Source organism: Coloeus monedula (assembly GCF_965178545.1).
Source record: "Coloeus monedula genome assembly, chromosome: 22".
In the NCBI taxonomy this organism is placed as follows: Eukaryota; Metazoa; Chordata; class Aves; order Passeriformes; family Corvidae; genus Coloeus; species Coloeus monedula.
In genome coordinates, this window is record NC_138802.1 from 8281077 (window position 1) to 8302090 (window position 21014).

Sequence of the window (21014 nt, forward strand, 5' to 3'; positions counted from 1 at the left end):
GAGTCAGAGCCTGAGTGGAACGGCACCATTGGTGCTGGAGTTTTGAAAACAATTTCCAGATGTTTCAGATAACTTTGATTCTGGCCATGATGGAAACTTACTGATGACTGAAACCAGTCATCTCCTGACCCTGCAAACACCAGTGCCTTGGAGGTCTCCTGTGCTGCAGCTCTGTGCCTGTGTAGGAATGAGGGCCACAACCTAAGGGATTTCCATGGGATATGTGGTGATGGGAGTACCTGGGTGTGATCGCCTGCTGAGGGGGTGATGGGTTATCAGGCAGAGGCCTATCCTTGGAATCTGCCAGGTGGAAGAGGGAGTGATGCTCAGGTGTCACGTTCTGTTCTGCCCTTGCCAAGACCCAGAGCCTTTGTAATCTCTCTCGTTATGACTCTTGATATCCCTCATTTACAGATAAATTGGCTGCTCCTCCTTCCTCCCCAAAGCGGGGACACCCCTTATCAAAGATTTGTGTCTCCAGCTGCATCAAAGAATTCCTGGGAACATTTGTCTTGTGCAGCTTTTGCAGGTCAGTGCATTTATCACTCTCAGTCTAACAAGAGTCTGTAACCCGCTGCTCCAGTAAACTGCACTGTTGGTGAATCTGTGTTTGTGAAAGTTCCCACTGGATGTGACCACACCTGCCAGGTGGAACTGGCTCCTATCAGGAATTCAGCCCTGCTGCCTGCAGCCCCTCTGATCCCTCAGGACCAGCTGGGACACTAGGTTTGTTTTCTGCCAAATTTCTAACTTGTAACACAGCAATTCCCAGTGTCTGTGTAAATCATTCTGAATTGATTTCCATCCGATTTTCCCATGTGCTTCACCAGCAGTTGTGGGAGACTTGTCGGGAAGGGCAGTGGCTGGGTGGGCCAGCCCCTCAAAATGATAAGTACAGCCTCCTAGCGCTGTAGGGTGAAGCCTGGGGGCAGGGGCGTGTCTGTGTGTGGCTCTGCACCCCTCGGTGATGCATGTGAGGTCACAATGGGGCGTTCTGCTTCCATGGAACCGTAACACCCACTTCCCTGAGAGCCAGAGACCAGCCCAGCTGTGGTGCCCCGCTGTACCAACAGGTCCCACCGTCCTGGGGCCGTGGTGGGATGGACAGGAGGAGAGGAAGAAGTCGGGCAGGAGGAGCCGCAGCCACGACAGAGGTTTACCCTAGCTTCCTCCTCGCGCTGTCTCCGGACCTTGTGTACTTCCACAAAGATGGTAAGGCCTTGAGATCCCCTGAGGTCCCAGCATCCTCCTCTCCCCGGGGTGGGAAAGTGTTAGTGGCTTTGCCCAGGGAGAAGGTCCCTTTGGAGAAGGGAATCTGCCATTAGGAAGGTGAGGGGGGGGATGATGAACTTCATAACTTCAACATGGCCCTTTCTCGTCTTCCGACAGAAATCACTAAAGTTTGGGATTGTGTGTCTGAATGCTATCGCCAAGACCTGCTGCTGAAGAAGGTGGGGCTGGTTTCCTCGTGGTCCTCCCTCAGACCATGGGGGTTTCCCGATCCTTCCCCATCCCGCCTGGCCCTCACCCAGCCTAGAGGGCAGAAGTGTCCCAGGCAGACCCTGAATTTTGGTCAGAGACCCACTGTGAGCACAGGCAAGAAGTCAGGTGGTGCTTGAGTCGGAGAACATTGGGTTTCCTCTTTGGAGTCTTCCCCAGGATGGCTGGAAAGGAGGGATGCCCAGGCAGTGCTCCTGCACTCCTTGGGCCTTCCCAGGCTCCAGGAGTTTCTCCCACATGTCTTGCACCCTGCAGCTCCTGGAGATGAGGGAGTGAGGAACCATCTGGAGTGAAAGGCTCTTCTCCAAAGCTTTCCTGGCTCTCCTGAGAACCACCCTCCATCTCAGGCCTTGGAGCTGCAGGGCTGGAAAGGCCACAGATCACCCTTAGCTTTTCCTCCTGTCTGCCCTGTAACTGCCTGCTTTTGTTTCCAGAGAGTTGGGCTGATGGGCCTGGGTACCATACACATTATGAAAAGACCCATCTGGCATGGAGAAGGGGAAGGCTTCATGGTGGACAGTCTGGAGTTTGATCTGAACAAGCCGTTGCTGGTGGGGAAGAAGCTCCTCTGTGGGAACAGCCCCGTGCCTGGTAAGATGAGCCCTTCAGCCCCGTGCTCCCCCTGGACATTAACGGGTCCCTTCAGCAGCCTCTCCAGGGCTTTCTGGGTGCTGGGGCGTGCTGGCTGCTGCCGGAGAGCTCCTGGAGGTGTTCCTGAGAATCTCCTGGCACCAGTGAGGCTGATGATCCCCGCCACCTTGGGAAGGCAGGAACCAGAATTCCTGCTGGCTCCTGCAGCCACCTGGGAGGTTCTGTGGGGCTGGAGCATGGTGGTTGAGTTGGCGGTGCAGGGACAGGGGCTCATGGCACAGAAGCAGAACATTTGCTGCTGGGTGAAGAGTCACTGTGGTGGGAGGGGGTTGGTGAACTCTTGAGGGGCCACACAGAAGGGCTGAGTGAGTGACTTTGCATCGGGTGGTTTCTCCACAGGGCTCTCCAAAGCCAATGAGTTGGTCTGCGCTGAGGTGTCCTTGCGCCTGCACAAGCCCAAGGCCACCATCATGATGTGCATTGAGGCCACCTTAAAGATCTGTGTGTGGGCCTTGGCCAGTGGCCAGAACTTCGACTTTGTGTTCAAGGACATTGGCGTCCTGGTCTGCCGGGGAAGCCACGTGGCCATGAGGTTCTTTGAAGGCTTGACCCGAGAGGTGGCTCAGTCGGAGCACCTGGCAGAGGGTTTGCTCCAGGTGAGTCTTGCATGTATTTCATGTGCCCTCAAACTCCTGGGGACACAGCCGTGGCCTTGGGTAGCTTTCCACAGTCCTGGTAGCTGAGCCTGCCCTCCTGCTCCCAGGGAATTAGCCCTGGGCTTTGGCTCCTGTGGAGATGCTGCTGGTGTGGCCTTGTTATGCCAGAAAGCCAAGGCGGTGGAGATGCTCATGGATTTGGGATGATGTAGGGGCACGGGGTGGCAGAGAAACGGCTGGGGCTGGGGGTTGAGGAGGGGCAGCTGGGGCTGGCAGTGGCAGAGGGGTTTTGTGCCTTGTGAACAGCAGGTAAATTCCCTGTGAATCCTGTTATGTCTCTGTCCCTGTTGCAGTCCCCAAATCTGAAGCCATTATTCATAGACCACACAGAAGAGGACATTTCCCAGATTCCTCCTGGAGGTGTCCTTGTGTTGCCGCAGTGAGTGCAATTGTTTCTGTACATGGGGGGTGATAACCAGCAACACCTTTTTGTCCAGGCTTCTCCCGTGTGGAAGGAATCCTTGGATGTATTTAATTTTGGAGGTGGAATTGAAATTGTGTAAGGTCCATGGCCATTCTGGCTTCTTTGGGGAGTGTTTCAGGTGGATTCCCTGGGAAGAGGGCCTTCTTTATCTTCCCACCTCTGTGGGAATGACCCTGGAGGCACACTTGGGGGCCATGGAAGCTCCACCAGCTCCTTCCTTTTCCTTTGAGAAAGAGTGAGAACCAACATGCCCCAGAGCCTGAGATGTCCTCAGTCACTGTGGGTTTGTTTTCCCTGTAAAGCGTCTCTGACAAGGGGGATCCCAGACCTGGCTGAGAGGAGTGCTGTGGAGGGAGGCTCTTCTGCCTGTGCTCCAGTGTTATGTCTCCTTTGGAGAACTGGATGCCTGGGAACAACTTCTTCCCAGAGGCTGCCATGGACTCTGCTGCCCTTACTCAAACTGGTGTCACCACCTTCTTTGCAGCTTCATACAGGCAGATGGGAAGTCCCAGCCACATCCTGTAAGCGCTTCCCTACTAGGCACTGGAAGCACAAGCAAAACCAACACCAAGCGCCGAACAACTCCAGGTTTGTTCCCTCCTAGGAACTGACGTCCTCTGTGCCAAAGGGAATTCTGTCTCCTGCCAGAAAAGTGTCCCAGCAGGTCCCTCTTTTTCTGAATGGGGACCCAAGGAGGCAGTGGGACAGGACCATGGAGCAACATGGCCCTCAGGGAAGGGGACTGGGCTGGGACAGGAAGGCTGGGAGATCCCTCATGTCCAAAATGTTCTGGAGATGCAGCTGAGAGGAGCTTTCTCTTTTTCTTCTTCAGGGAACCCTCCCAGCCAACACCTCCTTCTTCGTCCGCGTCTTTCTCCAAGTCGGATATGTGACGTGAAAGTGAAGGGAAGAGAAAAGAAAAAGGTTGATGGTGGAGTGCAGAGAGGGAGGTGAGAGTTTGGGAGCTGGCTTTGGGTAATCCTGCGCTTCTGGACAGGTGCAAGGAGCTGTCACCTTTGGCCATGCTGCTTGTACTTATGGAGAGCAGATATGGGCATGTGCCCAAGGCCTTGGTTCCTGTGGCATGGGAAGCAGGCAGCAGAGTTTTGGAGAGGCCTGGAAAACACACTGGAGAAGATGCTCCCACTCTTCTCAGACAAAATGCTTGTGTGGTGTCTTTGCAGTTTGCTGCCTCCAATTGAGAACTCTGGGAAGAAGGGCAGAGCCACCGAGGGGATGGAAGCACCCAAAGCTGGGCTGGCAGCTCCCACCAGGCAGGGCAGACGTGTCCAGGTGTGTGACATGGATGTAGGATTGCGTCCTGCACCACTGCAGGGAGGCTGTTGAAAGGATCCCTTTGGATGTGTTTATTCTGGGATGTCTTTTGGGTCCTCCATTCAGTCGTGGGAACAACTTCATCGTTCTGTACCATGTTGCAAGGAATCTTTCTCTGAACTGAACCTCTACGGTGTCCAGGCTTCAGGAAGCAGAGAGTCACTGCCAAGAACTCTGGGGGAGAGAGCAGGAATCCAAACTGTCCCTTGGGTCATGGGCTGCGGGATGGGACCCTTGTTGTTGCCAAAATGTCTGAGCTGCCTTCCCTTTAATTCATGGAACAGCTTCCACCCCTGGCAGAGCAGAGGAGTCTGAGGACGGCTACTGCCTCCTATCCTGGAGGATTTGAAAGGCTAAGGAAGGAGAGAGTGGCTGCTGTAGCAGGAGTGGCTGCTGCTCTGTCCCCAGAGAGAAAGGAGGAGAAGACACCATCCCCTCGTGGGGGGAGACCACAGCCAAGGTAAGAGTGTGGCAGCACCTAGCAGGGCCAGGGAGGGTTGAACAGATGGGAGGGACCCCTTTGGGATCAAGGAAGTGGAGCCCTGAACCCTGGGCTGGATATTGTCCCTTGGACATCCCCTGCCATGGGCATGCCCTGGGATAGCCCCTGATCCTGGTGTCCCATGTACCCATGCTGAAAGGGGTGGTGGGGCCAAAGGGAATGTGGACACAGGAGCAGAGGGAGCTGGGCCAGGCAGGATTCCAGCCAGGGAATGAGAGCAGAATCTGTCCCTGCTTTGCAGGACCCCACGAGCAAAACAGGTCTTGCTAAATCTGAAGCCATACAAAGTTGCCCGGGAGCAGTGCAAGAAGGCCTTGCAGATCAACTTGTTACGGAAATGGTCCTACGACAATTTCCTTGGTAAGTATTTCCAAGCACTGGATGTGTTTTCCTGTGGCAGCACATTCCTCCCTTGCCTGGCAGCAGTACCCGAGAAGCACTGTCTGTGCTGCTGGGGGTCCTGGAGCTGTCCCTGAACCAGACATGCCTTCCAGTCCCGGGTGACAGCCTCAGGCAGGATGGGGCAGGTAGGGATGTGGGTGGGTTCCTGTGTTGTCCAGCCTGGCCTCTCCCAGGTCTTGGGCTGGCAGGGCTGGGTCTGCAGGGCTGGGGTGTCTGGGAGACTACAGAACCTCCAGGAGCAGACCTGGTGAGCAGAAGTTCTCTGCCCTCCTCCCTGAATCCTGAACAGCTCCTGATTCTGAGCTTGGTGAAGCAGCTGGAGCTCCACAAACAGAGAACAGTGGAACTGAGACATGGGGACAGCCACATGACACCACGGAACAAGGAATACCACATGACACCACGGAAAAAGAAATAAAGACCTAGAAATCCATCACCTTGGTGTGTGAATTGTTGCTCCACACCAGGGACTGAGCCCCTGGTCGGGACAACAGTGTTTGGTGATCCAGATGGGACTGGTGGACCTGGACACCTCCAGTCACAGAATCCCAGGATGGGTGAGATTGGAAGGGACCCCAGTGGCTCGTCTGGTCCTACCTCCCTGCTCTAGCAGGGCCATCCCAGAGCACATGGTACAGGATTGTGTCTGGACGGGTCTGAAATATCCCCACTGCGGATATTACCCTCTCTGGACCACCTGTTCAGGGCTCGGTCACTGTACAGCGAAGAAGTTCTGCCTTATGTTCAGCTGGAATTTCCTGGTCATCAGTTCCTGCCTGTTCCTCTTGTCCCATCACCAGGCCTCCTGGAGCAGAGCCTGGTCCCTGCTCTAAGCCCTCCCTGCAGACAGGGGCAGACAGGGATGAGGGCCCTTCTCAGCTGTGTCTCCTCCTGAGGCTGAACAGCCCCAGCTCCCTCAGCCTTTCCTGGGCAGGGAGATGCTCCAGGCCCTTCCTCATCTCCTCAGCCTCCACTGGCCCCGCTCCAGGAGCTCCCTGTCCCTACTGTGCTGAGGAGTCCAGAAGTGGACGCAGCACTGCAGATGTGCACTCCAGATGTGCCTCCTGCCCTTCCTCCCTGACCAGAGGGGCAGGAGCACTCCCTCATCTTCTGGCAGTGCTCTTCCTGACACCCTCTGCTGGCACAGGGACAGCTCATTGTCTCCAGGACCCCCAGGTCCTTCCCCGCAGAGCTGCTCCCGCAGGTCACCCCCAGCCTCTGCTGGTGCCTGGGGTTGTTCCTCCACAGGTGCAGGACCTGCATTTCCCTTGTTGAACTTCAGAAGGTTCTTCCCTGCCCATCTCCCCAACCTGTTCAGGTCCCTCTGAGGGCTGCACAGCTCTCAGGGCCGTTGAGGCTGGGCCTAAGGAGGAACAAACAGGGCCAGTCCGAGGTCTTCAGTCTATGAAAGGTGATTTTGGCGGGGGGGAACATGACAACTGACTGACAGCCACCAGCTCCAGAATCCCACCAACTCCAAAGATGGACAAGACTGAGCCTGTGGACTAATTAGTGTGAGAAGGGAGACAATCATTTAACCAATAGAAGATAGAATATTAATTAGAGAACTCTGTAACGTAGCCAGTGAATGTTGAGGCCTTTGTTTGCTAAAATGTAAAAATAACGTAAAGCTCCAATGAATGGGGGAGCCAAAGTCTGTGGGAACCACTCAGGTCCTGCTGTGCACAAACTGGAATAAAGATATAGAGGTCTCTCACCTCGGGGTGGGAACTGGCTCTGCACAGCAGGGAATGAGCCTGGGATTGGGACAACCAGACCCGCCTTCCAGCCCCAGGATGGCCACAAGCAGGACAGGGCAGGTGGAACACGGGTGTGTTCCTCTGGTGTTAGGCCTGGCCTCTCCCAAGTCTTGAGCTGGCAGGGCTGGACCTGCAGGGCAGGGGTGTCTCAGAGGCCACAGAATCTCCAGGAGCAGACCTGGTGAGCAGAAGGCTTCTGCCCTCCTCCCTGTACATCCAACTGACCAGTTCCTGGTCCCCCCGAGCTTGGTGAAGCAGCTGGAGCTCCACGACCCCAGAGAGAAGTGGAACTGGGACATGGGTGTGGTGTGGGGTCATGGCCCCACACGGACCTGCACTGTGACCCTGAGGAGCAAAGGGGCACAACAAAGCCAAAACATCCTTCTCTCTAAATTGGAATAATTCAAATTTCATGGATGGACTGCTCAGGGGATAAGGAGTTGGTTGGATGTACTACATACAGGATAGTGGTGAAGGGCTCAGATGGAGCTCAGTGACAAAGGGGTGTCCCTCAGGGTCCATACTGGGACCAGTGCTTTTTAATGTCTCCATCAATGACAAAGACAGCGGAGCCAAGGGCACCCTCAGCACGCTGGCAGATAACCCTGAGCTGAGCAGTGCAGGTGACACACCTGGGAGACAGGATGCAATTCAGGGGGCCTGGACAACTTCCAGAAGTGGGCCCATGGGAACCTCAGGAGGATCAAGGCAGCCAAATACAAGTTCCTGAACATGGGTTGGGGCAACTTCAGTATCAGTCCAGAAATGAGCTTGTCCCTCACTTGTCCTTCTTCCACTCCAAGTCCTGCTATCAAGCCCTTCATTCCCAGAATGGATTGAGAGTGGGGGTTTTCCCAACTCATGTGCAGGACCTCATGAGATTCCCATGGACCCACTTCTTGAGCTTGTCCAGGTCCTCCAGGATGGCCCCATCCTTTGGGTGCATCACTTGTCCTGCTCAGCTTCCTGTCACGTGCCAACAGGCTAAGAGTGTGCTCGACCTCACCGAGTCCTTGATAAGGTATCAAAGAGCACTGGTCCAAGGCAGGACCCTGAGGTACACCACCCCTCACTGGACATAGAACCATTGACTACAACTCTGTCTGCATCTGTTGGTTCAGTGTTGTCTCTTGTGACACCTCTCCAAAATTGCCTGTCCCTCTCTTTGGGTTCTCTCCAAGGCTGGACTTCATAATCTCGTTGTTTTTTTCCAACCTTAACAATTCTCTGGTTCCCTCAATGCCTCTTTAATCTGTTGTTTAGCTTCCACCAAGCTGTACTCAGGGCTTAAAGGGTTTTGGAGAAGAAAATGGTTGCAAAAATTACCAGTGGAAATGTTCTCAGAGATTTTTACTCTGCCCTATGCTGTTCCACCCTTAACCCACATTAAAGTAATTAAGGGCAGAGGCCTGAGCTGCTGTGGGGTTGCAAATGCTGTTGGCTGCTGGCCAGGGCAGCAGAAAGCAGAGAAATCATTACAGCAGAGGAAACGGGCTTGTTTTGTTGGAATACAGATCCTTTCAGGGGTTTAAATTTCATGGATGAGGCTGGTGGAGAGGAGAGAAGCAAAGTCTGTCAGCCCACACTCTGCATTGTCAGCTCTGCTTCAACTCTGCAGTAATTTTTGGGTTATAATGAATCCGAAAAGTCCCATTCCCTCTCTTCAAGCCCCCTGCCTGAGGACTTGGCTGCTTTGGATTCTGGAATTTTACTCCAAGCAGGAAGATGATTTTCACTGTAACTGGAAAAATAATTTGGATTACAGCAAGAACTGGAGCCTTTGGGGCATAAAGCACTGCTGAGATTTGAGGAAGGTGCTCAGTGGGTGACTGTTGCCCTCTCCTGTTCTGCTGGGATCAGGAACATTGTTCTCCGGGTGTCTGTGTTAATCCAAACCCACAAAATTCCAGACATCATTTACAGATTAAAGGATCTGAGCTTGATGTCAGAACCGAGCTGAGGCACATTGGTGTTCTCCATCCGTGTGACTCTCCCATGTTTCTATATAAGCATGGAGGTCACAGAGAAATGGATTTGATTCCTGTCAGCCTTTGTCCTTAATGACACCTCCCGTGCCTTTTAACACATGCATCTTAATTGGGGGCAGAAAAGAGCAAAGATGACATTTTGCAGCTGGGCATGTGCAGGCACAGCCTGGGCTTCTCTGCCTTGGTACTTGGCTCTCTCCAAAGCCCTAACAGGAGTGGGGTGACAAGGGCCAGGACCTGGGGAAATGGCCTCAAGTTGTGCCAGGGGAGCTTTAGGTTGGATGTTCGGAAATTCTCTTTGTGGAAAGGGTGGTCAGGCACTGGAAGGGGCTGCTCAGGCCAGCGGTGGAGTCACCATCCCTGGAAATGTTCAAAAAACATGTGGATGTGGCATTTGGGGACATGGTTAATGGTGAACAACCTACCGTCAGGTCCTGGGTTGATGGTTGGACTCAATGATCTTAGAGGGCTTCTCCAACTTCAGCAATTCCATGATTCTGTGATTACACTCTTAGTTCCTGGAACTCCCAGAACAGCCAACTGACTGCATCAGTTTTTTTCTATCATCTTCCAAACTTCTTTTTTTTTTACTCCCAGCTCTGCAGAAAGTGGCCAGAATTATGGGGGCTTTCAGGTGTTGCCTGAGCTCTATCTCCACCACTTCTTTGTTGCAGTTTGGAATGTTTTGCCCACCCACGTCATGGCCAGTGTCTCAAAGTGCGAGCAACTCATAAATCCCAGGATCTGCCCTGGGTGTGACTGACCTGCTGTGCTACTGAGCAGATAACTGAGAGTCCCCTCAAGCTTTATGATATGTCAATAAAAAGTTTGGATTAATGGATTACCAACCTAATGCTGTGTGAAGTCTTTATAAAGCTCTGACTGCTGGGCAGTCTGAGAGCTCAGGAGAAGAGGGAAAGTCGGGGAGACACAAAAAAGGTGGAGAAACGCCAAAGGCAGAGGAAATAAAATCTATCCAGGTGAGGAGAGGTTTGGCTTTGCAGGCACTATGAAAATCTTTCTTTCCTGGACAGTCCTGGCAGTCCTTGTCCTGGTGCACGTCTCCCAGGCAGTCTACGTTCAGGTGAGTCTTTTCCTCTTTCATTTGTTGGTATTAAGAGTTCAACAAAGTGCTGATATTTTTTAAACTTCTGGCTGCAACAGGAATTTTGAACTAAATTAGTAGACCTGATTTTTTGCTTTGCTCTGCCTTGATTTCCACTTGCATCTCCCTGTGCTCTGGGTTTTCCTTCTGTGAAACACTTCAGGTATCACTAAATGCTGCTGCTGGTTTTTTACCTTCTCCAGCCATATCTCTGCTCTGAAATCCCTCAGGGACTGAGGCGTTTCATACCTGGAGTTTTCTCCTGGACCTAAAGCCACGTGTGGTGAAAGTGCTGACTTTAGAGAGTGATGCAAACAAGGGGTGACAAAGGAGAAATTGTCTTGTGTTACCTGGTTCTAGGCAGGAAGTTCTTTACGGAAATGATCTGTGAGTTTAGGGGATGGAGCCTGTTAAAAAAGGGCAAAGAAGGGCTTAGTTGGATCCAATTAAATATTAATAGGCAGAAAAGTGATTAGAGGAGACTCAATGAAATTTTCCAAGTACACAGCACCTATGGCCGATATTCCATGCAATGTGGAAGGGGTTAAGAAGGTACTTCAGGGCCCTGGTCTGTCCTTGGGAGAGCTTTGGATCGCTCTGCACTCATCGTGAGAAACAGCGTGGGGGATTTCAGTCTGACTGCAATATAAACTACTTCCTCAGGGAGCCAGGAAAACTAATACCTGTTAAACAGTTATTGACTCTATGTGTCTGCAGCAGGTTTCCAGGGACAAGGTATGTTTGTGTCCTGGACTATCCTCTTTTTGTCCATTGGATGGCAGAGGTATCCAGAGGTAGCAGGTTTAAGCTATTGCTTTCTCTCAAACCATTCTTCAACATTTACAGTCTCCAGAGGAGCAAACAGCTTCCTACCCAGTGAAAAACATCCCAGTTTTCTACTTGTAGCCATAAAAAAAATTAATAGATGAGAATGGCTGCTTCTATGTTGTGTAAAAGAGTAGGAAGCTCTGGAGTTTGAGCCGGAATTCTTCTCTCATTAATCATTAAATCTGTGTTTTCTCCACTGTACTTGCAGTGAACTCTGAGTGTGTTGCACTCCTTTCACCTCAGCTCTTTTAGGTCTGACTGATTCTTTGACTCTTCACTACACAAAGTCAGCTTCCACTCTTCTTCCCTGAAATCGTTTCCTAGATTTCCCTTCCCTGGCCCATAATATGTTAGATTTAGCTCTCTCTAATACATCTTTCTTACTTGACGTGGCAGGGTTTTGTTTCTATTTTGCCGTTCCTTTGTTCTTTTTTGTCCCTTGGACCTGCAGATCTCAGGGTTTGTTCCCAAGTCCTGCTTTCTCTGAGGTTGTGCCTGTGGAAATCCACTCTTTTTTAGTTCTGTGGGTTTTGGTTCTCAGGTGTGTGGCCAACAGCTGAATCTAGAGCTGCCTTTATACAGGAAAAGTGAATTTTTCATAGGCAGCCAGGGCTGATCACAGAATCAGAAAGCTGTTTAGGTTGGAAAGGCCCTTTAAGATCACTAAATCCAACTGTTTCTCCAGCACCAAGAGATCCACCATGTCCCCGGGTGCCATATCCACATGTTTTTCGAACACTTCCAGGGATGGTGACTCCACCACTGCCATGGGCAGCCGGTGCTAGTGCCTGATCAACCTTTATAGGATCATTAAGGTCCAAAAAGATCTCTAAGATCATTGAGTTCAGCTGATAAATTAACCTGAGTAAGATCATAAACTGACTGCAAGAGAAAGGAATTTTACTTAGTTAAGTAAAGGCACGTCCAAAGTCTATCCGATTGGTTTTTTTAAACCTTTAGCACCAACTTAATGTGATTCTGTAAAAAATCCCCCAAAACCCCAGTCAGAATCAAATCCCCTCCCCACTTATATCACACCATTCCCCACTGGACTCCTGAGATGTGAAACAAATGCTAATATTTGGTCTTCTGCTGTATCAGAGTCACTGAATTTTATTTCTTTGGATGAGGAGCTGTTACTTGATCCCAGAATCCCAGGATGGTTTGGGTTGGAAGGGATATTAAAGTTCATCTCATTCCAAACCCTGCCGTGGGGTTGGAACCTCCCACCTCACCTTACTGACTACATGTTGGCCATGAAACCATGTTAAAACAGCAGATAAAAATCAGTTTGAAAACGCTTCTTCTGTCTTCTAGGCCAAACTCTGATTACCTGCAGACGGGCAAAGACTTTGTGCACTTGGTTAAACAGCTGCAATAACTGCAACCTAAATTTATGACCTCAAAAAGGGGAATTCTCTTGAAACTGAGGGAATGACCCTTAACTGATGCACAGGGACAAGCAACGAAAGCATAGAGTAATATTTCTCAGAGTCCTGTCCCAGCTTCCTTAGGTGGTTTCTAATGTGAGCTTTGAGTCAGAAGTGTAATATTTATGCTTCCAAAACCTCATTTTTCATGAATTGTGTGGGCAAGTTTTAAATTGGCACAGGGTGGGATTGTTCGGCTTTCTGTGCAGGGCCAGGAGCTGGAGTCAAAGATCCCTGTGGGTCCCTTCCAACTCAAGAGATTCTGTGATTTTAAATTAATGGAAACTTTCCACAAGGTGTCGGGGTGAAGGGTTTAAGCCCTTAACAATGTGTGGTGTGAAAGAAGAGCTCCTTTTGTGTGGTCACACCCTGCCAGGTCACAGCCAACACTTGACACTGCCACTGCTGTGTCAGGAGAAAGAGTGAACCAAATAAATTCCCATTTACTCCCATTGAACTCATGATTTTGTAGATCTCTACCACATATCCCTGGAAGTGCTGGATGGCACTTGGAGCAACCTGGTCTAGTGGAAGGTGTCCCTGCCTGTGACAGGGGGTGGAATGAGGAGAGCTTTAAGGTCCCTTCCAACCCAACCCAATGTCTCTTTTCTAGGCTGAAGATTCCCAGCCTGGATCTTCCTATCCCAGATTTTATGGGTCTTCTCATGGGGATGAGCCAGGCCCGAATTCTCCCTCTGTCCACTGCCCCCATTCAGCACAGGTTTTATCTGGGCTTTCTTTCAACACCGTCTTTTCCCTCTGTTATATTTTTTGGGAGAGCTCCTGGTTGAAATGGAATGGATTTGCCAAAGGCCTGACTTCCTGACACCTCTTTCTTCTGCACAGGATGGTGACTTGAAATTCTCCCTGGAGTCCGTGAAGAAGCTGAAGGAGCTCATGGATGGGAACAGACACATCAACCCTCGCATGATGGTTCCCATAGCCAGCTATTCCCCATGCCAAGAAAAACACCTCCCAGAGGAATTCCAGCCTGTGTGCAAGAGGGAAGATGCACCCATGATTTTTAGGAGGCTGAGTATGTAGTTCATATTTCGTAGTTTTCATTTTTACCACACTTTTCAACCTTTAACATTCCAATAGCAGGAGGCAAAGCCATGGAATTACTGCTGTGTCACTTCTAGGGCAGCTGGGAGGGTTTGTGCTGCCTTCGTGCTGCCCTTTCTCCTGCAAGGGTTGGGCTCCATGAACCCCCTAAGGAAAATTCCTGCAGTGCTGAGCTGAGCTGTTCCCTGGGCACATCCCACTGCTGTGACCATGGAAAAGTTCATCCAAGTAGAATAACGGAATCACTGAATGGTTGGGTTGGAAGGACCTTAAAGGTCATCCAGTCCCACCCCTTTGCCATGGGCAGGGACACCTTCCAATATCCCAGACTGCTCCAAGCCTTGTCCAACCTGGCCTGGGACACTTCCAGAGATGGGGTAGCCACAGCTTCTCTGGGCAACCTGTGTCGGGGCCTCCCCACCCTCACAGGGAGGAATTTCCTCCCAGTATCTCATCTAAATCTACCCTTCTTCAGCTTAATCCATTCCCCCTTGTCCAAAGTCCCTCCGCCATGGGCTGCTGCTGCTGCAGTGTTTGCTTTTTTATGTTACTATATTTCATTTATCTACTGCTCAGTACAAGGGACACTTTAGGACGAAATGCTGCCATGCCCTGTTGTCCTCTTGCTTCCACATGTTCCCATTGCTTCCCAATGAATTTAGGTATGACTTCATTCATTAAGCCATACTTTAGCATAAGCCAATTTTACTTAGAGCAGTATTACCTACAAGGATCTTAAAAATGATAAAACAGGAATGCAAAGGCATCTCCAAGTGCTTTGACAGTGGCTCTGCCCTCCTGGCATCTGCCTGAAACCCTCCTTTCTCCTGGACAGGCCTGGCTGCTGAGGACGACCTGTGTGAGATCTGTGCCAATGCTGCCTGCGCCGGCTGCTTCTGAGTGAAGATGGAGAAACCCACAGAAGATGTGTCCAGCTGGGACGTTTGTGCATTCCTGTGGCGAGATCATGTACTTTCACCAATCAATATTCCTGGGCTTCATCTCCCACTCCAGCCAAACTGGAGCTGCCAGCTCGTGGGGACATCCCTGCAGTCTTGCAGCACGTGGATCAGGTGCCACCAGCAGAGGAGTTCTGCTAACAAGGAGGCTGTGACTCCTCCGAGAGGTGCAAGTGCTGCAGGAGTTGGGTGACACTGGAATGGAAAAGCCCTGGGTTCCATTTCCCACTATTCTGCCTTTGGATTTGAACAAGCTGGGTGAAACTCGGCATCCCCTGCAACCTTTTTAATAGCTAATATTTAATAGCTAATATTTAATGTCCGATAAGTAGTATCTAATCATTAATATCTGCCTGTGATTTGGCCTCCCCTACACACAACATCACTGGGTTATTCCCTTTCCCAGTCCCTCCTTCCCAGTGTGTTGGATCCCTTTCCCTTCCACCTGTCTGCAGGTGACACCTTTGATTTTGTAGCAGAACGCCAACAAATAACTTGGGACAAATTCCTGGTGTTTAGGAACACTTTGACAGCCAGAAATCAGACTGTTCCTTGTACTGATTGTTGTTGATTTAGGGAATGGGTGTAGAGGAGCACAGGAACACTTCTTCCCTGGTTGGATATCAAGGTTCTTTAAACTCTCTTTGGGAGAAAGAAATTCCAAAGTGTAGTGCTAGAATCACACTGAAATGAAAACATTGCCTGTTGTTTTATTTATTGGTGGCAAGATCGTGAAGAAACAATCTGCCCATGTTTATATGCTGTATAAGCAATAAAAACGAGCATTAATTTGGATTTTCTTTTGTTTTGTTTATGTTATTGCTGGGTTTGGGGGTGGGTTTTGTTTTAGGATACTCTTCTTGCCTACTTGCTTTTTCCCCATATAAGGGGCTTCATGTCTGGGGCTTCCCTGAATAAAATATATCTTTTCATAAAGTCCTGAACTTAAACCAATTTGTAGTCACAGAATCACAGAACTGTTTGGGTTGAAAAAACCCTCCAGGATCATTGAGTGCAACCTGTGCCTGATCCCCACCTTGTCACCCAGCCCAGAGCACTTAGTGCCATGCCCAGTCCTTCCTTGGGCACCTCCAGGATGGGGACTCCACCACCGCCCTGGGCAGCCCCTTCCTATTCCTGACCACCCTTTCCACAAAGAAATTCCTCCTGATGTCCAACCTAACCTTCCGCTGTCAGAACTTCTTGTATTGTCCCTTGTTCCCTGGGAGCAGACCCTGACCCCCCTGGCTGCCCTCTCCTGTCAGGGAGTTGTGGAGAGCCAGGAGGTCCCGCCTGAGCCTCCTTTTCACTAGGCTGAGTACCCCCAGGTTCATCATCGTAATGCAAGTCCATATCAGATATTTTAAATCTTTCCCTCCTGACTGTTGAACTATTATCTCCATTTTTATATATGCAGCCCCCAACCCACAGGGAGCAGACGGATCTCAGTGCTCTGACAGCATCTTATGAGGTTTGTGTTTATAGCCCAAATGCTGAGTTGACCGAAATCCCACGTCAGAAAGAACTGATTTTGGGCAGACCTGACCTCTGGACATCAGGTCACAATGCAAAGCCCTTCCTGAGGGGTCCAGTAAGAGGTAGGAGGTAGTAGGTAGAGAGTAGGAGGTGTCTCTGCCCAGGACAGGGGCTGGAACTATATGATCTTTGGGGTCCCTTTCAAACCAAACCATTTTGTGATTCTAGGATTCCTCAACATCTCAGTCCCTGAAAAATGAGTGAGCTACAATGAATTGTCTCACTGGCAATTCAACTGGGTAATTTGTATTATGAGAAAAGATGATGTTGATTCCCTTATTTTTCACCAAACCATCAGGCTTGTGTTACCTCATGCACCCTTCTTACCTCCAAATCCATTATTTCCCCTGTTCTGCTTATTATATTCCTTTTCTCCACTTGTGATCTACAAGTGACTTCTGAATCCCAGTGCTTTGTGGGGATGGGGAGCCAAGATCAGGTTGGATGGGGCTTGGAGCAATCTGGTAGAGTGGAAAGCATCCCTGCCCACGGCAGGGGTGGGATGGGATGGGATGGGATGGGATGGGATGGGATGGGATGGGATGGGATGGGATGGGATGGGCTTCAAGGTCCCTCCCAACCCAGACCAGCCTGGGATTCTCTGATACGATTCTCTGATTTCTATTAACGTTTAATCACTAATGAGAGGACAGACGTCAGCCTGGTGCTGATATCTTTATCTTCTCCTCATATGAGATTTACAATCAACTCTTGGCTCTGGGCTCTGGTTAGAAAATTCCGTATCATATTTCTGTATTGCTGTTCATAAGGAATATGCAAAACTGGTGACAAGGGGGCAAAGGGCAGAATAAGGCAAGGAAAGTTGTAGGAGTGGTGTGAACAGATCCTGCAAAGGATCGTTACCGTAATTCCAGTCTACCTCTAACCAAAGTCCAGGCTGGGTCACTGGGGCTCTTCCCACAGTGCTAAACTCTAAATCCAGCAGGTCTCCCTGTCTGCCAGAACTACTTGGGAAGTGTTGGCAGAGTTTAATCAGCATTGTGATGGAAGTGAATCAGGAGGACACAAAATTTCCTTCTAAATCTCACCTATGGTGCACAGCCCTAAACCAAGAGCATTAGAGCAGTGTATCCAAAAAACACCTCTCAGGAGGGAAATGGAATTCAAAGGTAAATATATTCACCAGCAGAAATGCCTGGTCTTGTGCAGACTGGGCTTTTTGAGGAGAGTAACACAACCTGAATATTGGTGCAATCATATTTCAACCCTTGGAGCTGATCACAGGCATCCCTTGTCCTTTATTCCTCGTCGCACACATCAGCTTCCTTCAGTATTCATTCTCACGGCTCAGTGATGCCATAGGGAGGTCAGGCAAGTGACAGCCACCACCAGCACTGCTCTGGAAGGTATACCACAGAAATGTCCAGGTTTCCTCAATCATCTTCAGCACATTCCCCTGGAAGCTTAATCCCAGGGAATACTGAGCAGTTTTTGTACATCAGAAGTTTCTCATGTCTCAGCAGGACATTGCCAGGCTGCAGCTGTGTCTCTGAGTTCAACTGCAAATGATGGATGGGATAGACATGGACACATCTCTGGTAGTGAGGTTTGTACCTGGGAGCTGGGTAAGGGAACATACCACTGGAAATAACTTTGAGTACACCCAGTTTTTTGGAATTGTCCCAATATAACGGGGTTTTCTCAGCAGCTGTCCTTGGCCTTGGTTCTGAGTTCTCCTCCAGTATACTGGAAAGCCCAGATACTCAGTTCTATAATCAGGTTTTAAGCGAATACAGGCTTTTATGGGCTGACCTGGGACAGTTTTAGTCTAATTTTGGAGTTTAGGACTTGCCCATGTTTATGCCCAAATCTGCTCTTCTGCACATTTTCACTCCTTTAAAGGACTAACATTGTTTTAAAAGGGAAAAAACCACAAGGAACACGAATGCATATTTTTTTGTGATGTCTTTTTTAATTACTTGGGAGAATTTGCTCCAATTTATAGGGTACTTCTCGTAGCATAACAGTGCCCCTATTAAGCAGCACAAATTTATCTGTACTCTTTGCTCATGAGAACACATGCAAGCCAATTCTGTTGATACGAGATGATAACACAGGGCTGCAGGAGGGAGATTGTACAGCTGGAAAGAGAGAAAAAGGAACTTTCTACTCTCCTGCTGCTGGCTACTAAAACTGCCCCATTTCTGCAGCAAGGTGAGGGGGGAAATTGAAAGGAGATTTAGGGCTGAGTTCCAAAGAAAAACATGGGATAAAGATTTCAAAGCCTTTAGTGATCATGGTGGCAAACATTCCTTTTTGGAACAAAGTCCTCTGCTCTTTGGATGAAGAGCTTGAACTTTTTACGAGAGCAGGCAGTGATAGGGTAAGGGAGAATGGCCTTGGAGGGGAGATTTAGATTGGATCTTCGGAAGAAATTCTGGAGTAGAAGCACTGAACAGAGGTAGGGGCAAAAGGCTGTCCACGAGGACAGCAGCCACAGCTGGCAGCTCTTCTCAAAGCCGGGATGATCCTGCCTATGGAACGTGTACAGCAGTGGGTATTACATAAGTTACTTTATCCAGGACAAGAGAATTCCCTGACACAGGGGGAGGTTTGCACACAGGAAAAGCTGATTGATAAAAAGGGGGATTTTATGTCCGGGGCATAACAAAATGGTTTTAGACACCATTTCCTTTCAGGGTGTGTGATTAAATAATGAGCAGCTTGCAAGGGAGATTGAGCATCTGCTAATTAAATATTGCCTGTATTATCTTTCTTAACCACAGATTTACATCCACATCCTTTAACCACACACTAATTCCTCCCTAACACGTGCACACCTTTCTCTAGCACATGTTAAATCCCAGTTCACACTGGGCATCTGCGGAGGGGTCTTTTAGGCTTTAGAATCTATGAATTCTTCTTTCTGAATCATCCCCTCTTCCTTTCCATCCATAGGAAGGGCAGTGTGGTCTTTACTGCCCTGACACCCCCAGGCCTGAACCTCAGCAATATTAACAGCTCCTTTATTTGCCAACTCTCAACACGGGAGTTTTTTTGCAGCTGTTGAGCACTGAGATGACAAATTCCATCAGTTCCGTAATTCCGAGAGCTTCTTGAAGCACTGGATAATCCAGAGACTGGCAGCTCTTCCCTGTGTCCAGCACTCGCCGCTCTCAGCCCCTGATTCCCCTCGTCCCTTTATCGCTGTGTAATTCCGTGTTACGATGTCCACAGTCGTGGACAGGAAGGTGGGATTTTCCCTTTTCTCACTATTATTGGATGCACAGACTTTTGTGCCTGCTCTCCCTTAAATTTGCCTCACATTTCCACCCAAATTTCTCTTACCTTTCTCCTCACTTTGCCTGGCTCTTCCACATTTCCACATTATCCAAGCCTTGCCTGATACATCCATTTATTCTACCTACTGGCTGCCAGTTCTGCTCCTTCCTACTGGCACCATCCCCAGTCTCTTATCTCTAATTTTTGGAGTTTGGGTTGGTTTTTTTTCTCCTTGATTCTACAATGTGGCTCTTTATCCAGCTTTCATTATTCCTCCCCTTTCATTCCTGCCCCATGACTCCCTTGGTCCTTAATGAGATTTCCCTTCCCATTTCTCCCTGTATTCCACTGAAGCTCAGAATTCCCTGGACTGGTCATTTTTTCTTAGTTTCAAATATATAATTTCTACATATTTCCCATATTTTTAATCTCTCCTCTAGTTCTAGCCACCAGTGTTCTCAACCAACCAGCTTTAGATGCTATTAAAATACAAATCCCATAATTTCTTTCCAATTCCCACCCACATTACCCTCTAGTCCCACTCCTGTACCCCTTCTATCCAGAAATGCTGTGTTTATCTGCTTCTATTCCCATTAGCCTCTGTCTTCCCAGAGGTTGTCCTGGTTTGCCCATATTCTTCCTGTAGTTCAGAATGCTTGTTAGCACTTGTTTTTTTCCTTCCCCCCACCCTTTTTTTTTTTTTTTTTTTTATAGCTTTCCATAAAGGGATAAATCCAGATAGCATTTGAGGCAAGCAGGAAAAGTTGTTTTAGCAGCAAAAAAATTTTCTTCCTTTCAAAGGTACAAAAATATGAAGGCTGAAACCCATTTCTTCACAGAATCCTGGAGTGGCTGAGGTTGGAAGGGATGCTGGGGGTCATCCAGTCCCACCTCCGTGGTACCTGAGTGCCCAGGACCATTTCCAGATGACTTTTGGATGTCTCCAAGGATGGAGACTCCACAGCCTCTCTGAGCAGCCCATTCCAGTGCTCAGTCACCCTTCTTTTTGTCTTTTTGTTTAATATCAGTGAATTTCTGACTTGCCCCCACCTAGGAAATAGAAGAAGTTTTTGCTAATTTCAAATGAAGCTTTTCCTGGAAAAAATGCAGAACGATTGCAGGCGGTGTTGATGGGGTTGGTCTTATCCCTGGGCAGGCCTCTACTCCTACCCCATGCAAATCCAAGGATCCTGAAGTACTCAGCAAACACTGAGCACACAAAGATATGATTGTCCTTGGGGTAACATTTTAACTAAAGGGTCAGAGAAAGTACCAGCGATGACGTGATTTGGTTTATAAGCAGTAAAAAGTCCATAAAAGCAATGGCACACCCAAGGAGAATTTGCATTAAATATTTTGCATGTTCTGATAAAAAATATCAGGGTCAAAATAGAAACACTCTGAGATCTTTATATCTTTCCAGGATCTTAACTTGGCTTTATTCCCAGGAATCTGAAAGACAAATCCCATGTTCTCCTCTGCCTGGGATATTTGCACTATCAGGCACTGGAATCAGAATTGCTGATAAAAGTACTTTTTTGCTCACCTGTAATGGTGAGACACTTTTTGACCAGATCACTAAATGTTCTGCTTTGCTGTTTCAGTGGATGAGGCGACACAGTGAATCCCA

At 49.2% G+C, this 21014-nt stretch overlaps 1 protein-coding gene across 1 annotated transcript; it reads left to right on the plus strand.

Annotated features, from left to right (window-relative positions):
* Positions 1-10227: 10227 nt before the first annotated feature.
* On the plus strand, positions 10228-14546 carry LOC309581329 (guanylin-like; the record flags this gene model as incomplete). Its single annotated transcript, XM_082295883.1, has 3 exons — positions 10228-10302; positions 13428-13617; positions 14482-14546. 3 exons carry the CDS (start codon positions 10228-10230, stop codon positions 14544-14546), a joined length of 330 nt encoding a protein of 109 aa, XP_082152009.1.
* Between the last annotated feature and the right edge of the window lie 6468 nt (positions 14547-21014).